The sequence below is a fragment of the Triturus cristatus genome, chromosome 4_1 (genome assembly GCF_964204655.1).
Source record: "Triturus cristatus chromosome 4_1, aTriCri1.1, whole genome shotgun sequence".
Classification (NCBI taxonomy): domain Eukaryota; kingdom Metazoa; phylum Chordata; class Amphibia; order Caudata; family Salamandridae; genus Triturus; species Triturus cristatus.
This window is the reverse complement of record NC_140585.1, coordinates 280338433-280358473: the sequence shown is the minus strand read 5'-3', so window position 1 is coordinate 280358473 and position 20041 is coordinate 280338433. Positions and strand designations below refer to the sequence as shown.

At 45.9% G+C, this 20041-nt stretch overlaps 1 protein-coding gene across 1 annotated transcript in view; it reads left to right on the top strand.

Moving 5' to 3' along the window:
• Positions 1–20041, top strand: part of LOC146854269 (protein mono-ADP-ribosyltransferase PARP12-like) — a 490642-nt gene that overhangs the window by 40424 nt on the left and 430177 nt on the right. The window contains exon 3 of the mRNA XM_085652052.1: positions 8670–8937. Within this exon, the coding sequence (XP_085508178.1) occupies positions 8670–8937 (268 nt within the window). The remainder of the gene's footprint in view (positions 1–8669; positions 8938–20041) is intronic.

Sequence of the window (20041 nt, the reverse complement as noted above, 5' to 3'; positions counted from 1 at the left end):
CTACTGATGGATCCCAGCCTATAGCCCTGTGTGGGAAGAAGACAGAAGAAACTTATCCTAAGGACCTGGACAGCAGGAACAGGCCTTAGAACCAAGAAAACAGCAAGATTCTGACCTGAGAACTGGTTTCCCTGGAGTCGGGCGTCGAGTAGCCTGAAGACCTGGAGCCCGAGGTGGAGAAGCGGCGCTGACTGAAGTAGCAGACGTCGTACCCGGAGCCGCCTGAGGTCGTGAGAGGGCGCCGACGGAGGTCGTGAGGAATACCAGAGGTCGAGGAGGAAGTGAACCGAGGTCGAGCGAGCGGCGTCATCGGAGGAGTGAAGTCCGCCCTCCGGAGTCGTCGGAGACCGAGGTAGAGGAGCACCGGAGGTCGGGAGTGAGGATCGCACTCCGGAGACGCCCGGAACCTGTGTGGAGGAGCACCGGAGGTCGGGGGTGAGGATCGCACCCCGGAGTCGCCGGAAGTCGACATCGAGGCCAGGCCGGCTGACGTCATCGGAGCCGAGAGCGCCATCGGACCGGAGCCGCCCGAAGTCGACATCGTGGAGAGACTGCCCGACGCCGTCGAACCGGAGGTCGAGATCGAACCGAGGCCACCGACATCGGACCGGAACCGCCTACCGGCGTCGTCAAAGAACTGACATTGTGCCGAGGCCGCCGAGACCGAACCGGAACCGCCTCACGGCGTCGACACGACTCCAGCGGCGTCGGAACATCAGAAAAAGGGCAGTAAGTGGAGTAGAGGGCGCCTAAGGCCCTGTGGAGACCTGAGAGACTGCTCTAAGGGGCTAGGGAGGTGCTGAAACCAACCTGACTGTGCAAGGGGTGAACTGGGACTAACCTAGAGAGGTTGTGTGGAGAGAGAAAGCCAGGGCACTGGTATTCCCCCCTTTGATCTACCTCAGCTTAGGCCTCAGCCTTGTCCCAGCCAGGGAGTAGCCCCCCTCAAGCCTTCCACAACCCTACAAGCTGTGCCTAGGCCAAATCTGCCCTTAAGAATTGAAGTGTCATCTGATTACATGAGTGTTGCTGTATACTTTTAATTATTTATTGGGGGTACTGTATTTATTAAATTTTTACCTATTTATTGCTGCACTATATTTATAGGTCCACAGGACTTGATGGTGTACAATATTTATTGGTACAGTATTTATTGCCTCAAAGTATTTAATTGTCTGTATATATTGCACTTGTATTTATGCCCTGTTATTTATGATCACCCCTATTTATTTCATCAAACAGCCAATATTTATTTGACCTGCACTAATTGAAACTTGTATATTGTGATTGACCTATTTATTTTTCCAATCAGCAACTAAGAGAAAAAGATAAAGAAAGAATATTTTCATAATTTTTACGGTGTAGAGTCGTTTTTGGAACGGATGCACGCATGGTTATTGTATGGGTATATTGTATGCTTAGCACTGCGCCTGTTTCCTGACCACTCGAGCCAAGCTACCACAGTGTGTTCGGGGAGTCCATCACCACCCCTTCTAGTGTGGGAGTGGGCGTTTCCAACAGTGTCAAAGAAGGAGAGACGGAGACCGACGACCAAGTGGTGGAGGTCGAATAGCAGTCTTCTGGAGAGGCAAGAGCCACCGTCCTCTAAGAAACTAGAAGAGTCTTGAGAAACCGACTCAAAGTCCTTGAAGGGAGCCTCAGCGTCCAAGCATTTGACGACCGCAGCCGCGTCCTGAGATAAACATACCGTGGGACCCTTTGAAAAGGACTCTGTAGTGGGAAAGACCCTAAAATAAAAAAAATTCAAGACGTCAAAAGACTATCACGGAAAAGATGCATCAACGTCGAAACAAGAGAGATAAAAATCTGAAAGGTATGGTCCGCCAACGACTCCATCCGCAAAAGAGCCTTCAACATCGAAAAGAAAGGCTGAAGTTCTAGACGTCGAAACACACACGTTCGAGATTGAAAAGAAAAGTAATAGGCCAAAATGGTGAATATTTTACAAAGGAAGAAGGATTTCGACGAAAGCCTGAAACATTTCATTATACCCCCTAACAGCTCAACGGCACTCGAGAAAAGCATTGAAGACATGGTGCCTCCCTTAACCCCTAAGCCTCAGGAGGAACAGGAAAAAAAGTTATTTTTCGAGGAAGAGCAAGAGCAAACATGCATAGGGTCAGGGAGCTCGGAGTTTCACAAGGTAGAATGGCAAGACCTCGACACAGATTCGCCAGAAGAGGTCGTCAACATTTATCCATCGAGGTCTTCTCCACCAGACTATATTGGGATATAGGAAAAACCTCAATCGTGCATCTTATTAGAGACTCTACTGCCCACACAACCTAGAAACCAATTCCTCCCTATGTTGTCAAGTGTGCTAGACTAGGGGAAAATCAAAGAACCTGCCACATGCAGGGCAGTTAAACGTAGAGGGGAAAACAGATACAAACACTCCTCCAAGGACCCAAATTATAATAAGGGTTCAGTGCCTGGAGATTCCATTATAACATCCATAGCCAAGAAGAGAGCAAATGTGCCAAGTACAACTGGACCTCCCCAGATAAAGAAATTAAAAGAATTGACTTAATGGGCAGAAAGGTCGAGAGAAATGTGGCAAACCAATGGTGCATTGCAAATTTGAGTGCATTGCTCAACCGTCATGCATATCTGCACCGGGAGGAGATAGTAGATCTTATGAAGCACCTACCAGAACAATACCAAAAAAGGTAATGTCAATTCCTATGCACACGCTGTTAAGTAATGCGAAGGTTCGAATGATTGTAGGTAAAAGGACGGAGACGAGTGATGTTTCTTGAAATATTCTCTCTGTCTTTATTCAATAAAAAACACAGGGTCCAGCCAACACGTGTTTCGTCATTAGGATAATGACCCTTTACTTCTTCAGGGCTGTCACGTCAAGTCTATCGGATTTCAGACCTAAACACCGGTTATACTTCCGACACCGCTGGTCATGAGGGGATCCAGTGTAGCACATCCAAAATAATATGTGCCGTAATATCGTACGAGCCAGAGTAAAGTGATGCTGTAGTGTGAAGAGGGAAAATAAAAAGGAGGCCGATGTACGCCGCAAAAATAGTCTTAAGCGAGTACGCTGATGTTTCCAAACACTCTCCTGCGGGAAAGATGAAGATGAAAAGAGGAGAGGAAGTATAAAGAGGGCGAAAAAAAAGAAATCTGAATATGGCGACCAAAGGTGAGAGCTTCCAAAGAAAGCACAGATATGACACCAGGGGACACCAAATGGAGGTACGTTGACGCCCACGAAAAAAAAGAGTCCAAGGACAAAGTTAAACGATTCCGGACCCAACCACTAGGTGGCCGAATAATTCACAGCATTTAAATCCAGAAAATTCTTCAAGCTGCAAAACTACACCGGCAGTTAAACTATATGTTTTTGGACAGAAATAGGTAGAATATTTAGGACATGCTATTACAAAGCCTGCATTATTCCCAAGCCCAGTTTAGTAAGAACTGTAGAGGAACCCCCTGCACCCACAAATAGAGCGCAGGCTTTGTCTTTCCAAGGTTAGTGCAATAGTCTAAATTCAGTCCCAGTTGCGCTAATTTGGCTGAAACTCACTAAACTGTTGAAGAAGAGAGTTGTGGTTACATGGGGAAGACAACAAGATATGGCTACGTTGAAAATGAGCTGACTAATGCTCTCTTGCTTCAATCGTGTGTTCCTGGTCTACCTGTATATGTGACTGCGGATGACAGTGAGTATGGTTTGGAATCGGTTATATCCTTTTGGTCAAGCTTCCTCATAGCTTTAGGAAAGGTAATGTTAAATTCGGTCCGGTAAAGTTGGAAGATGTTTTAGAGTCTGCTGTACATCTGTCTATTGGGAAATGGTGGAATGTAAGAAAGGTGGCTCGGTTTAGGCCCAGTGTTACTTAAATGTCTAGGAAGGATGTGAGTGAGAAAGAAGGCTTCAAGGATGTTCTCTTGGGTCTTTCTTTACCAGTCTCCATCTGTCTTAATAAAAAGACAACTCCCTTCTGTGTGCCTTTGTAACAACCTGCAATACACTGCATTGCTTGCTCACTCAAAATGCATTAAACAGTTCTCTGTCCTGGTTTTGAAGAAACCCTTGGAGCACTTTTCTGGCGGGGCTGGCCTTATTAAAACTTGCAGAGTGCATAATTTACTTTTGCGAAATTCAAAGTAAATGTAAGCGTAAATACATAATCTCTCATTTCACGTTATATTTTAGAGCAAAATGCTTTCTCTCATGAATTTAAACAAAAGCAGCATGAACAAGAGGTGCTTGTGTGCTTTTGTTCCCTTGCATTCGTGGTACATTTTTACCACAAATTGTGCCATTTGCTGTAAAGTCTTACAGCAAATGGTATGTAATTGCATAAAGTGGTGTTATTTTGGGAATTTTGCAGACTTGCATAATTTAAATTTCACGTAGGTCAAATTTAAACGTGCCACTAATTGTAAGGAAAAGACAGCAAGTACTTCAAAGATAACGTGACTATATACTCAGAACCAGGTTTATAAGTCCTGAACATAGATTAACAACCAGCAATACCCTGATCAGTTGACCAGCTGTCAAATCCTAGAGTCTACTCTCCAGCAGCATGTAGAATAAGAATCGAAAGCATAGAACACTCCCATCCATTCTAAAAACAGAGGCTGTCTTTAACAGGTCAACACTCCAGTACAATACCCCTGGGACATGGGTACTCTGTTGGTTGGATTTTGTTTTAAGCTCTAAATCACTGATCCTCAACTACCTTTTGTGTTGTTTTTCCCTTCATAAGCAGTCACACTCTTCGTCTCACTGACATTATTCAGCACGCATGCGGTGCCTTGCAAACTTGTTTGTTATTGTTCAAGGCCTGACAATTTTCATGTTGCTGTTTTTGTTTGTTGTATCAAAACTTCTGCTAAGTGTTGGTTTTTCATTTAACTGAATGTTATAGCGCTTAAAATGTAAATAAAAAGTGGTTCTATTAAAGCACCCTCTTCTTTGAGGGCTTGATTATTTTTTTCATGTTTGCTTGTAATGAAGACCTTATTCCTGGCTCCCAATCCATAATCAATCAATCAGGGGTTTATAAGGCGTGCTTCTCACCTGTGAGGGTCTGCAGGTGCTGAAGGGGGGAAGCGGGGGAAGGGTGCAGCTCCGGATCAGTTGAAGAGCCAGGTCTTGAGGCTCTTCCTGAAGGTGTTCAGAGTGGGGCTGCGACGTAGGAGAAGGCTCTTCCGCCTGTTCTGGTTTTGCGGATGTGTGGGATCTCTACCAGGGTGAGGTCGGCGGAGCGGAGGTTCCTTTTGGGTATGTGGAAGGAGTTTCGTTGAGGTATTTGGGTCTGATGTTGTGGAGGGATATGTAGGTGTAGGTGAGTACTTACTCTCTTCTCGATGGGGAGCTAGTGAAGGTCTCGTAGGTGCGGGTTCATGTGCTTGTGTCGTGGAGTTCCGAGGACGAGTCTGGCTGTGGTGTTCTGGATGGTTTGGAGCTTGTGTAGGAGGGTTTTGTTGATTCCGGCTTAGAGGGCGATACCGTAGTCCAGTCTGCTTGTTACGAGTGCCTGGGGTGACGGTCTTTCTGCATGTGTAAGGGATCCACTTGAAGGTCTTTCGGAGGCTGCGTAGGGAGTTGAAACAGGTCGAGGCGATCGCGTTGATCTCTAGGTCATGGTGAGGGAGGAGTCTAAGATGATGCCGAGGTTCCGGCTGTGGTCCATCGGGGTGGGCGGGTTTACGAGAGCAGGGGGCCACAGGAGCTGTCCCACACTGTGGACGAGGACCTCGGTCTTCTCCGAGTTCAGTTTTAGGCAGCTGTCGCTCATCCAGGCTGCGACGTCTTTCATTACTTCTTGGAAGCTGAGTCTGGTGTCTTCGGGGTTCTTCATGAGCGAAAGGATGATCTGGGTGTCGTCGGCGTAAGATACTATGCTGTGTCCATGCTGTCTGACGATGGCGGCTAGGGGGGCCATGTAGATGATGAAAAGCGCGGGGCTGAGCGAGGATCCTTGGTGTACTCCACAGTTGATCTCTGTAGGTTCGGAGAGGAAGGGAGGGAGTCTGATCCTTTGGGTTCTGCTGGAGAGAAAGGAGCGGATCCAGTCTAGGGCGGTTCCTCGTATACCGGCGTCGTGGAGTATGGCTGCCAGAGTGCGGTGAGAGACGGTGTCGGAGGCCGCGGAGAGGTCTAGTATGATGAGGGCCACAGTGTGGCCCTGGTCTAGTAGCATGCGGATGTCATCCGTGGCGGTGAGGAGGGCGGTCTTGGTGTCTGTGAAATCCGGACTGGGAGGAGTCGAGGATGACGTTCTCTTCGATGAAGGTGGTCAGCTGGGCGTTGATGAATCTCTCTGTGACTTTGGCTCCTAAGGGAAGGAGAGAGATGGGCCAGTAGTTTTTCAGGTATGTCGGGTCGGCTGAGGGTTTTTTGAGGAGGGGTTTGACTTCTGCCAGCTAACAGTTGTCGGGGAAGATGCCGGATTCGAGGAAGGCGTTGATGGTCCGGCCTAGTTCGGGAGCTATGGTGGCGGTGGCTCTGTGGTGGATGTGCGGTGGGCAGGGGTCCGTGGGGTCTCCTGAGTGGGTGGTCTTCATGGGCTTGGAGATTTCCAGGTGGTGATGGTCAGCTGTTTGTCGGAGGTGGAGAGGGGGGTGGTGTCCGGAGTCTGTTCGCTGACGTAGAGGGCCTTGATTTTCAGGTGGAAGTGGGAGCTCAGCTTGTTGCAGAGGTCCTTGGATGGAGTGATGTCCGTGGCTTCGCTGGGGGGGGTTGGTGAACTAATGTATGACGTTGAAGAGTTCTTTTGCATTACTCGCGTTGGAGTGGATTTTGTTATTGATAAAGGTCCTCTGCGCTGGTGGTATTAATTCATGGCGTTCCTGTAGTTGTTCAGGTCTTCAGTGGTTTTCTTGTTCCGCCAGAGTTTCTCGAGGCATCTGCAGGAGCGCCTGGCTTCTTGGAGGTCGCTGGTAAACCAGGTGGCCTTCAGGGGGCGTTGATTGACGGGGAGGCGGAGGGGTGCGAGCTTGTCAGCGCAGCTGGAGAGCCATCGGTGTAGTTCTCTGGCTGCGGAGTTGGCGTTGGTCGTGGCGGAGAAGGGGTCGTGGAAGAGGCTGGTGTTGAGGTTTTCCTTTATGATCTTGCTCCAGTTCCTTCGGGGCAGGTGCGGGGCGGGTTTGGGTTTGGGTGTGGTGGTGGTGTTGAAGGTGAAGTGTACGTTTTGAAGGTGAAGTGTACGCAGTGGTGGTCTGTCCAGAGGGGCTGCGTGGTGTGGTTGAAGTGGATGTTTGTCCCTCTTGTGAAGATGGGGTCGAGGGTGTGTCCGGCTCTGTGGGTGGGGGTGGTGACAAGCTGCTTCAGTCTGAGGTTGTCAAGGAGGGTGGTGGAGTCGGGGTCACTGTGGTTGTCGAGGTGGAAGTTTGAGTCTCCGATGAGGCAATGGCGTGGGGTGCAAAGAGGTCGGCAATGGTGGTGGCGGAATAGGTGCAAGGCCCGGGGGTTCTGTAGACGAGGGTCCCGTGCAGCGTATTTCTGGGGCTGGTTTGAATCTGGAAGTGGAGGTGCTCTGTGTTGGAGAGGGGGTCGCTTGTGCTGGAGGTGGAGAGTCCGCGGGAGCGCTTGTGTGCGATGGTGAGTCCTCCTCCTGGTCAGTGGGGGCTGTCCTCTCTTTGGATCCGGTATCCGTCTGGGATGGCGATGTCGGGGGCGGAGGTGGCGTTGGTCCATGTTTCCGTGAAGAAGGCGACATCTGGCGAGAGGGTGTCGAGCAGGTCCTAGATCTCTGTGGCGTGTCTGTGGAGGGAGCGCACGTTGACAAGGGTGCACGTCAAAGCTTCAGTGGTGCGGGCATCCGTTGTGGGTTCAGCGGTCATGGGGGTGCTGTTGATGGTGAAGGATTGTTGGCAGTGTCGGCAGGAGAACTGGCCGTGGGTGGTGTTCGGCGTTGATCTCTGGCAGTTGTTGATTCTTCCGGGGTTGAGTGTGAGGAGGTCAGCGGAGTTGTAGAGGTGGAGGGTCGTAGATTCATGGTTCCTGGCGCTGGCCACGGTCGGGTCACGGACGGGCGCAGGCAGGCTTGCCTTTGGCGCCAGGCCGCACAGCGGCCGCCATTAAGTAGGGGAGGGGGAGGGAAGCGCAGCTGGGAGGCGGGAAACCGGCGGGGGGGAGGGGCCGCGGGGCAGCTGCGGCGGGAAGGGCACAGGGAGAAACGGGCACCAAAGATAGAGAGAGGGACAGAAAAGAGATTGGAAATTAAGATTAGATTAGATTAGATCAGAAGACAAAAGACAGAGGATGCAGAAAACGGGGATAAGGAGACAGAATGCAGAGAAAGCACACAGACAGGTACAGATTCAGGCACAAGAGAGACAGAAAACAGACAAGACAAGTCAGGCACAGACAGCAGCGGCCAGCAGAAGAGCAAGGCTCTCCCACTGGACCACCAGGGATGAGGCGCAGGCCGGAGCCTGCGGGTGGAGGAGGGCCTCAACACTTAGGAGCGGAGCTGCGGGGAAAGAGCAGGTCTCTGACCAGGAGGTCAGGGGTCTTGCTTGTATAAAGAAATGATGAGCATACACATAAGTGCATACTGTAAATATTCTTAATTTTTTCTATTTGTTTAAAGGCTATAGTATTTTTATGGTGTTGATTTTATCCCTTTGTGCAGAAGTGTGTGATTTGCTCTTATTTCCTCTTGTCATTTCAGACATGTGTGCACTACAACCGGGGAGATGGCCCCTTTGGGGCCTGCACCTTTAAGAAGAGCTGCGCAAAGCTGCATGTCTGCCTTCATTATTTACAGGGAAACTGTCGATTCGGCAACTTGTGCAAGCGGGCTCACAACCTGCTGGAAGCAGAGTCTGTTGAGAAGATGGAAAAGTGGGGTCTGAGTTCTGACATTATTCCAAAGCTACCCACCATATACAGGAATGCCTTTGACATCAGGAACAGCAGCTATTCCTCCCAGAGCACAGGTAAGCATCTTTTAACCTCTGAAGCTGTTGTAGACATTGAAAGATGGAAGAATACTTAGAGGAGATAATAAATGGGTACCCAAAACCTGCCCACATTAGTTGTAATTGAAAGGCTTGGAGAAAAACTTTGAAAAAAATCTAAAATACTGATTGGCAAATTTTAACGCTTAATGTGAATTAAACCTCCGCTAAAAGATTGCATATTGTGAGGGGGACTAAAGAACTAATGACACTCATTAACGATCTAAAGCATTCTCAGCTTGTGTATATTTTTTCTTTTTTATTGTGGTGTGTACAACTTTGATAACTGTACATTTGAATGGTGTGTAAGAGACTTTTAAGCCTTTTTATTGGGATTTTAAAATGTCAAAACTTTCCTCCATTACTTGTATCATCAAGCCAAAATTGTAAAGAGATCTGTGCTTGGAAGCACTAAGTGACACGTTGTGTAAATGCAACATTTGAGAAGCATCCACTTCCCAGTAAAAACAGTTGCTGGTGTAGCTGTTATTTGTAAAGAATCCTTCTCCAGCACATTGTTCGATACCCTGTCAGCGAAAACCTTCCATATCTTTATGTTGACATTGGTACCGCAATTCCCTATATAGCTTGAATACATATAATTTGTCACCCCCTGGCAGGACCAACCTATTCCCAGAACAATTTCTAGGCTTCTACACAACTCTATTCTTTTTATAAATGTTTTTATTGGTATTTATTTAACTTTAAGGTATACAATAGTGCAAAGGATATATCTCTTTACTTATTCACAAGCTTACAGGTCTCACAGTTACAATAGACGTACAGATCTGAGCCCACTTGATTGTCATCATGTGATTCCATATTGCCTGGAATTCGTAGCTATCAATCACGGGAGGGAATTTCCCCACCCTCATCTGGCCGTTCTCTGATGGTTTGTGGGTGTGACACCTCCGTTATCTCTCCCATTTCTAACTCATCGTGTCTCATCCATGGAAACCAAATTTTAGTAAATTTCCTAGGACACCCTCTGGCTTTGTAGGTTACCCTTTCTGCAGCCATATACAAGTCCATGTTTGCCTTCCATTCATCAATCTTAGGATGGCGCGGATCTCCCTATTTCTCATCTATATATCTTTTGGCGACTATTGGACCCAAGTTGCATAATATGAGTTTAGGGCGGGGAAGATCAACCTCTGAGGGAATTCCCAACAGAATGTACCTTAGGTCCATGGGTACTTTATGTCTCTAATACATAGTTTATTTCTACAATGATTCGTGGCAAGAATTTTTTAATGTGGTAACAGTCCCAGAGCATATATATAAATGTCCCTCTTTCTGTCTTACATCGAAAACGTCTCGGTGTCTCTGCTCTCCCCATTGCATGTAGGTCTGCCTTATCCAAGTATACTTTGTGGAGAATCTTGAATTGGATCAAGCGTATTCGCAGCTTAATGGCTACCTCTCTGGGGTGCTTTAGTGCCGCCTCCCAGTCCATGTCTTCTAAAGCTACAGTTGTGGTTTCCCATTTAAGCCTAAGTGCTGTCAGCCTATTTGGGATATTGTTGACTAGGGTTTTGTATGTCCACGAGACCGCTTTGTCTGGTATCACCTCTAGTAGCAGCCTACCCTCTAGGGGCGCAAAATCAGGAATCCCAGATGTGTCTATTTTTCCTGCTTGCCATGCATGGTTTAACTGGAAGTATTTGTATCTCTGGGTGTTAGTCGATATCCTTGTTGAAGCGAGCTAAATGAGATCCAGGCGTCTCCCTCTAGGAGATCGCCCAGCGTGGATATCCCTATTGTATGCTATTGTCTAAAACACTGGAGTTTATTGATCTCCTACAGTCTCGTTTCCTCCCATAGTGGGGTCTCTCTGGTAATTTAAGATTGTCTCTAGAATCTTACTATATGCGTTTTGCATAATGTATAATAATTTCGAGAGAGTGATCATCTTGAACATGGCTGCTCTACCCAGAAGCATCAGGGGGAGGTTCCTCCATCTTTCAATGCCCTTGTGGGATTCTGTGAATATCCGCCTAATATTATGATTGGAGCTAGATGCATTGTCGGTAGTTATATATAGACCCAGATTTCGGAATCCCTCCATTAAGATCTTAGCCCCGGGAGGTCTCGTGCTTCCAGAGTCTCCCCTCTCCTCCCCCACTGAGTAAATACTGGACTTATCCCAATTTATATTGTATCCTGCATGTTCACCATGTTCTTTAAATGTATGTAATATGAGAGGGAGTGTCTGGTTTGGTTCTGTAACATACAGGAGAATATCATCAGCATAGAGGGAAATTCCTCTCTCTCTCAGCTGTCCCCCTGATCTCTAAATCCTCTGATGTCCGAATGTGCATGGATCATGCATGAAAATGATTCTAACACGAGGGCGAAGAGCAGGAGAGAAAACGGGCATCCTTGTCTGGTTCCCCTCTCAACGGGGAAATCTGATGAGAGCACTCAGTTTGCTCGAACCCTAGCTTTGGGAGTGGTGTTTAACAGTTACACCCAGGATGTGAAGGTAGGGCCTAATCCGAACCATCTCGGGGCCAGGCGCATGAATGACCAGTGCATCGCATCAAATGCCTTCTTGGCATCTGGGGATAGAAACACATGTGGGGTGGATCTATGCTTCACCGCTTCTAGTCAATTGGCCAATCTACGGAGATTGTCTTGTTGCTCGCCCTGGCATAAAGTCCGACTGGTGTTTGTGTACAAGTGTTGTAATTACCCTTAAGAGGTGTGCTGCTAAAATTGAGGCTAGGATCTTAGTTTCTACATTAAGTAGTGAGATTGGTCTATATGATCTGTGGCGGGTTTCCCAGTCTTGTGTAAAACTACATCGAGGTACATACTTATGAGATGTAGGCTTAATACGTACTCTTTTAAAATAATTCGGATGGCAGACCATTGGACCCAGGAGTTTTCCCTGTCTTTTGCTTGCCAATTGCATCCGTCACCTGCGTCAGGGTTAGATCTGCACCTAAGGCCATCCTATCTTCGGCAGAGAGCGTGGGAGTGTCAATTGCTTCAAGGTAGCTGCCTATTTGGGAGTCATCTTAACGTTATAGCTTTATGCAATTCTGTGTAGTATCTTGCGAATGCCTCAGCAATATGTTGGGCTGTCATGTGTTTGTCTCCTCTCTCTTTTATTTGTGCTACCCATCTCATTTCTCTTTCTTTCTTACCCAACCAAGCTAGCAATCTTCCTGCTCTGTCACTTGCCTCATAGAGACGATGATGTGTGGTGAGAATCTGGGCTTTAGCTTCTTGGTTGGTCAGAGATCACCGAGTCTGTTCGGATCTCTTTTGCCACTGCTTGGTGTCGCATGTCCCATGCGCGTAGTGTCCATCCCTGCCCAAGAGCTTCCCCTCCCACCGTCAGCCATAGGGGTGAGTGGTCTAATATTCCTCTAGCTAAGCATTCTACCATTTCTACCCTCTCTCTTTCTCCTGCCGGTACAAGGAAGTAGTCCAGTCTTGAGAATACTTTATGGACTCCTGGATAAAAGGAGTATGCACGCTGCATTGAGTGGTGTTTGCGCCAGAGGTCAGTGAGTCCTGTTGTGTGTATGAAATCAACCGGTGCTGTCTTACCACATGATGCTGTGGTCGTACTTGTACGGTCCATCAGAGGGTTTACTACATCATTGAAGTTTCCCGCCCTTCCTCCCCTCCCCCCCATTAAATGTGTTGAGGGTCCGGATTCTAGGAGTATCCCTGCCATTTTGGCGAGGGTTTGTTTTTGTAGTCTAGCGGGTGCATATATACTCACCAATGTTAGGTGTCTTTGGCCCCAGAGTCCCTGGACTGCTATGGATGTCCCATTTGGGTCTGTCCAGATTTTGTCAGTGTGGAATGGCATAGTTTTTTTTACTAATATTGCGAACCCTCTGGGCATGGACATGAAACCAGCGTGCGCAAGTGTGTTGTAAATGACCCTTACCTGGAAGGCGCATTGCGTGACTCTAAGATATGTTTCTTGCAGTAGAATTATGTCAGGATTGTGTATTCTAAAATATCGGATCATCAGGCCCCTTTTTATTTTACTCCCGAGCCCGTTTATGTTCCATGTCAATACAGAGTACTGTCCCTCACCTGGTTATTTGAGGTATAGTCTGCATGGTGATCCGTTTTGTCTTGTGCCGGATCTCATGACCCTTCTTATTGCTTGTGCCTCCCTTTACCCGCCCTGGTAATCTGATTTTCTTTCTGTGGTTAACCGAATGTTTCTTTTCCCCAACCAGATTCCTCCCCACCCCACTCTCTCCTACTGCCCACGTACTTTCCACAACTGGTCAACATGACAATAGTAGAGCGGGTCTAGTGTGAGAGGTCTATGCCTCCCTTTTCCCCCAGGAAACCTTACTCTAAGTTATATAACAATGCAATGTATCTAGTAATTGTCTCTGGCACCTAGTGCCGCCTTACTGTTCCAGTGGCTGCCAACAGTCCCACACATTTCAGTCTTCGTTCCCACCATCTTGCTGCTGTTGTGGGAGTATTTCCGCGCATCGTTTTCTTGTGTTGGTTCCTCTATATGTGTGATTCTTTGGAGAAGTGAGTGGTCGCTATCTGTACCACCGATGAAGGAGGTTCCAGGGTCCTGGGCTGCCTTCGCCTTTTCATAGTTTGCGGCACTTCAGTCTGTATTGCCAGAACCAATTTCCAGATGTCTCTTGTCTCAAAGGCGTTCCCTGGCGTATGTTGTGCTGATGAATCTGGCGATGGGTGCGGTGATCTCTCTGTTGTCCGGACCCGGTTTTCCACATTGCATTCCGACCCATCTTCAGTATTGGGCGCTCTTCGACCCATGCATATGCTTCCTCCGGGCTTTGGAAGAAGATAGTCTTTCCCTGAAAAATCCCTTTAAGTTTAGCTGGAAAGAGTAGCATGTATTGGATCTGCATGGCTCTCAGCTTTTCTTTTACAAAATCAAATGTGCTCCGTTGTTTCTGTACTTCCCGCGAGTAGTATGGGAACACAATTATTTTAGCGTTGGCATGTCTGATTTCCCCTTTCTTCCTTATTTCTCTTAAAATCAAGCCACGGTCCTGGAAGTTAAGGCAGCGTGCAATGAGAGGTCTCAGAGAAGCCATGGGGGCAGTTTGTGTTGAGCCTGGCTGCTGGGAGGGAGTCCTTAATCTTAGTGGTCAAGAAGCGCCCACGTTTGAACCCTCTGGGTAACAAATAAAACGTAAATTATACCGTTGTGCTCTATTTTCTGCATAGACTACCTTCCATGCGACTCCTTTCATGACTGCCTTCAACCCCAAGACCTCTTCGCTTAGTGTGTAAGACACATCCTCGACTTCCAATATACGATTTTCGGCCTGTGTTACTCTCTGAAATGTTGTGTTGGTCTTGATGCAAAAATGTTACCTCTGTGCGATCTTCTGCCATTTTCTCCTCCAGTATCTCCCTCGAAACGTGTATCGCTTGTAGAAGGGCAGCATGGTCCGGTGGTACTATCGTTTCTCCTTCTGTGCCGATGGCAGCTGGAAACGCCTTGGTGTACTTGTCCATCTTTCCCTGTTTAGTTGGTTTTGACTCTTTATCTCTGGCAATAGTTGGTTGTCGAGGATATTTTGGGGGAGGTCTACTATATCTCACAGCTGTTGTCTATACCTCTGCTGGTTTCTTGCAGTTTTTCCGGTGTTGTGAGGTGCTCTATCTTCAATCTGGCTGTTCAGGATATTTTACCCCTCGTGTTAGTTTGCATTGTGGTTTTCCGGCTGGTTCCAGGCAACACTTGTTTCATTCACCCTGCAAGGTTAATACGTGCAGTCTGTAACCCTTGCAGTGTATAGCTAATTCTCTCACGCAGGGGGGCTTCCCTATTGCTGCCTGAGTCTTATTTTTGTGATTATCATTGGGGAAGGAGTGAGGGAAACCCTCCTCTATAGATTGGCCGATCACTTTGCTGTTCTCTGTGTATTCACCTCAGGGGTCAGGTGGATTATCATTTCTCTTATCTCGTGAAAGCAGGGTCCGCACCCGGAAAGACAGAGTAGGGTGTTACCAATTTATTTGAAATGCCTCTTCCCTTTATCTTTGATGGAAGCGCTTGTGGGATGCAGAAGGGCTTTATTTACGTTCTCCCTGGCTGTCACTTCAAGACCCATGGACTCGTGGGTCGGGTCCGCCTTCTAGCGTGTATTCTGTGATTTAGAGCTTACCGCACCTCCCAGCTCTGCACACCTCAAGTGCCACTTTGTAGTCAGCCCGGTCATTCCCCAGCTATTAAAGTTCTAGTCTCTAGTCTCCTTGTGCCGGTATGTCAGAGGTCTTGTCGCTTCTCTTCCTACCTCTTCGTGGGCACCCACTCCTCCTCTAAGGGGGACCGGTTCACTTTACGTCTGGAGACATTTCTTGTCCTCAATCTAGAGCCTTCACAATTTGGGTGGGGGGGGGGCAAGTCTAGACGGCTCGGGGGTAATGGTCCCTCTTCTGTGCCTCTTTCCCTGTGAGAATGGCTCCGGCTCGCGAATGCCTCACCTGTGTTTTCCCATTGTGCACTCTGCTCACCGGACGCCGCCCCCGCCAGGCCCAATCTTTCCTGGTCTGCTCCTGATGTGCTGGAGCTCCGAGCTCACTTTCTCCCGCTGGGGTGCAATGGACTCCGTTACTTCTCTTCTCTGCTCCTGCCCCCCCCACAGTCGCTGTTTTCTTCTCTTTGTGCAGCCGAGACTGATCGTGTCGGACTGAACCCTCCCTTTACGTCCGCCCAGCCTGTAGTAGCTGCCCCTCTCTCGTACCTCGTTCGTTCAGGCAGCTGGAAATCTCAGTTCTTGCTGTCCGCCGGCAGTGGGGGGAGGCTTCACCTCGTTCTCCGTGGCGTGGGCTCCACGCTATTAAGGGGGAAGTGTCCACTTCTATTCTTTTTTCCCCACCGCTACTCGTCCGACCTGAAGCGCAGCCATCTTGCGTTTCCCTTCCCTTCTCTTTTTTTTTTTTTTTTTATATTTTTATTGGGTTCTTGGCAATCCATTAAAACAAAAAATGCAGTTTATCAAACATAAACAATATGTTGGATCAAAACATAGTACATCCACAAAAAGAAAAGAGAGAGACTCCTACAAACCATATATAAGTGGAATTCAGCAATTTAAGTTATAATAGCGGATATAGAAATATATCTACCACATTCAAAAGATAACTTTAGTCAAAATAAGATTCCCAAATTTTGGTAAATTTACGCAATTCCCCAATACTTTGTGCGAATATAAATTCGGATTTCCTGACTTTCTTAATTTTTTGATACCATTCATCTACAGTTGGGACTGTTTCTGTCTTCCAATACTGAAGGATCAGTGATCTGGCCACTGCTACCAAAATATACAATAGTTTCGCCATGAAATCAGGCAAATTTAGCTCTAGGTCCAATCCGAATATGATTAAATTTTCATATCTAGTGATCGTAAAATGTAAATGAAGAGAAAGCAAAGAAAACATTCCTTCCCAAAATGACTTAATTTTAGGCCAAAAAGCCATTATATGCGACCAGTTAGCCAGGTCCGGTTGTGTGCATCTGAAACAAATAGGCGACGAAATGCTATACATTTTAGCCAAGATTGCAGGAGTGTAATATAAGAGCCACTTACTAAAGAAAAGCATACGTCGCCAATTGGCACCTCTCAAAACCGTAAAATTAAATTTATTTAAGGTATTCCAAATGTTATCAGTTATTTTAATGCTTTCCTGCTTCTGCCACTTTTTTATTGCTTTGGCGCTTATATCCTCCACCCTACTTTGTGCTAAACTTTTTTTCCCATTTTCCGGGATTTTTAAAAAGTGGGGACCAGAAAAGGTCATTTGTTAAATGTGATAGTTGATCGAATTGAGCCAGAGATTTATACAATAAAACATATGAACCCATAAGAAGAAAGTTTCCAGGAATTCAAGTGGACATCTCATCAATAGTCAACCGTACTCCTTCTTTCACAAAGCTCGATAAAGTTGTAAACCCAGATCTGGCCCAATTTTGTATAATTTCTGACCCGATATTAATCCCGAATCCCAGAACAGCGTCCCTCAGTGGAGTTACTAAGCTCAAAAGAGGAAGAGAGTACCTTTTTAGCATAACTTCGCGTTTTTAAAAAAAACAACTCAGGACCTTATAATCTGACTAATTTGGGTGATTTAAATATCGAAAGAGGAGAAGGAATTTTGGTCTCTTTACAAATTAAATAAAAAAAAAAGTTTATAAACAAAGCGACTAGGTATTGAGTGTTTAAATCTTGAAAGATACTGTGCAAAATAAGCATAGTAGTAGTCTTTCAGATTTGGCAGACCAAGACCTCCTTGTTTTTTATCTGCATATAAGACATTAATAGCTATTCGAGGTTTTTTTTTTAGCCCAGACAAAAGCTCGAAATAAAGATTCAACTTTTGAAAAAAAAGAGCCTGGGAGAGAACAAGAAATAGTAGAAAACAGAAAGTTAAATGAAGGAAGTACTGACATTTTAATTAATGCCACCCGGCCCAGAATGGATAAAGGCAATAGATTCCATCGTGAAAGCATATCACGGACTTTTTGAATCAACGGCTCGAAATTCAATGTGTAGAGATCCCGTACTAGAGGTGTGAAAAAAACACCTAAATACTTTTTCGGTCTATTGTTAACACAGCTCTGAATATCTGGGTGCAATTCAGGATTATTCTTACCACAGATTAAGATTTCAGTTTTCTTCTTACTGATTCGATATCCCCCCCAATGCTTCAAATTCATTAAAAACCGAAAAGGCCTGTATTTGCGTATATGTATCTCAGGTTTCAGCAGCAACATAATATCGTCTGCGTATAATTTTATTTTGTCCATGCAGGCAACAGGCGGAAGAATATCCTTACTTTTTCTAATTGCTACTGCTAGAGGCTCAATAAAGAAGGCAAAGAGAACAGGAGATAGTGGACATCCTTGCCTCGTCCCTCTTTGCACTGAAATCGAGCCTACTATGAATGAATTGACAAGGATATGAGCTTTTGCCCCCTGATATAAATTCCTAATTAAGGTAATGATTTGAGAAGGAATACTGAAGTGCTGTAATATAAAAAAAAAATGTATCCCAAACCACCAAATCAAAAGCCTTTTCTGCATCTAAAAGGAGAACTAAGGCCAGAACCCTTCGTGCTTCAAAGTAGTCTAATGCCTCAATCAGATAATGTGTATTAGTGATTAGTTGACGGCCAGCAATAAAACCATTCTGGTCTGCGTGAATCAATTGCGAAGAAACGTGGTTAAAACAAATAGAGAGCAATTTTGTTATAATTTTATAATCTGAGTTCAGTAATGTTATGGGCCGGTAAGAGTTGGGGTCTAGGGCTTGTTTACCTTTTTTCAAGAAACTGACCACCGTTCTGTCGTAAAAGGACGCGGGAATTGGGCCACCCTCCAGCATAGAATTAACTAGTAAAAGAAGAAGCGCAGAAAAAGAACTAAAAAACGTAACAAAAAATTCCGCGGGGAGTCCATCTGGGCCACAGGCCTTACCATGAGGAAGGCTTTTAACAACAGACTCTAAGTCATCAGATGAAAATGATGATGCCATTACTTCTTGGTCCAGTTGAGAAAGAGTAGCGAGACCATATTTATCTAAAAAATCGTTTAATCTCCCCTGATCCGTAGTGTGATGTGAGGAATAGATGTTCTCATAATGGGACAACATAATTGTTCCAATCTCTCCCTGATCTGAGGTATCCCCACCACTAATTGGAGATTTAAGAGATCGAATTACATTAGCTGCAGCATGTTCTTTAACCTGCCATGCCAGGAATTTGCCTGTAAAATTACTATGTTCGTAAATTTTTTGGGCTTGTCTGCAAAAGATTTCCTCACTTCTAGTGAAATAATGTGCATTCAACTCCCGTTTTGCGGCATTCAATTGATTTTGTATCTTAAGAGAGGGATTGTAGTACATTTGATTTACTAAGACCTGTATGTTTTGCTGCAATTGATTCTTTGTATCCCTATAAATGGCTGATTCCTATGCATCCCTTCCTATAACTGCCCCCCGAATAAATGCCATCAGTGAATCCCATACAACATGTATGGGGGCCGTCCCCATATTTCGTTCAATATACTCCCTAATCTCCTTTTTAAGAGAAGAAACCCATATTTCATCAGAGAGATAAGACTTGTTAAAAACCCATAGTTTCTGAGTATTCGTGCTTTCTTCCAGCACAAACTCAGCCACTAACATCGCATGGTCGGAGAAGCCATTATGTAACATCCGATAATGCTGAATTTTAAATTTTGAGGAAACCAGAAAAAAGTCAATACGAGAAAATGACTTATGCCTTCCCGACCAGCAAGTATATTCTCTTTTATAAGGATTTAAAGAGCGCCATGGATCAACAAGATCAAAAATCCTTACGTTGTTCATAATTATCTGAAATGATTTAGGTTTCAACTGCTTTTTCCCGCCAGTGGTGGAATCCAAGTTCGGTTTCATAAGAATATTAAAGTCCCCTCCGATCATAATATCCACCCCCAACCATCAATAAGGACTGAAACATTTCGTCATATATTGCAGGGCAATCATTCAAGGGGGCATAGAAACTTACGAATGTAATATGCAATGGTCTATTCTTTAATTTACACGTGGCCCAGCACTACCTACCCTGGGTATCCGCATCAGTTTGAATCAACTCCACCTCTAATCTCCTACTAAGAAAGAGTGCGACTCCTCTCGCTGACTCAGAGAAAAAGGAAAAGCCCCGATAAGAGGCCCACCCCTTAAACATGGAAAAATTATCAGATTTTGAGATAGGAATATGGGTTTCTTGCAAAAGTATTACTGCTCTTGTGTAAAACTACATCGAGGTACATACTTATGAGATGTAGGCTTAATACGTACTCTTTTAAAATAATTCGGATGGCAGACCATTGGACCCAGGAGTTTTCCCTGTCTTTTGCTTGCCAATTGCATCCGTCACCTGCGTCAGGGTTAGATCTGCACCTAAGGCCATCCTATCTTCGGCAGAGAGCGTGGGAGTGTCAATTGCTTCAAGGTAGCTGCCTATTTGGGAGTCATCTTAACGTTATAGCTTTATGCAATTCTGTTTAGTATCTTGCGAATGCCTCAGCAATATGTTGGGCTGTCATGTGTTTGTCTCCTCT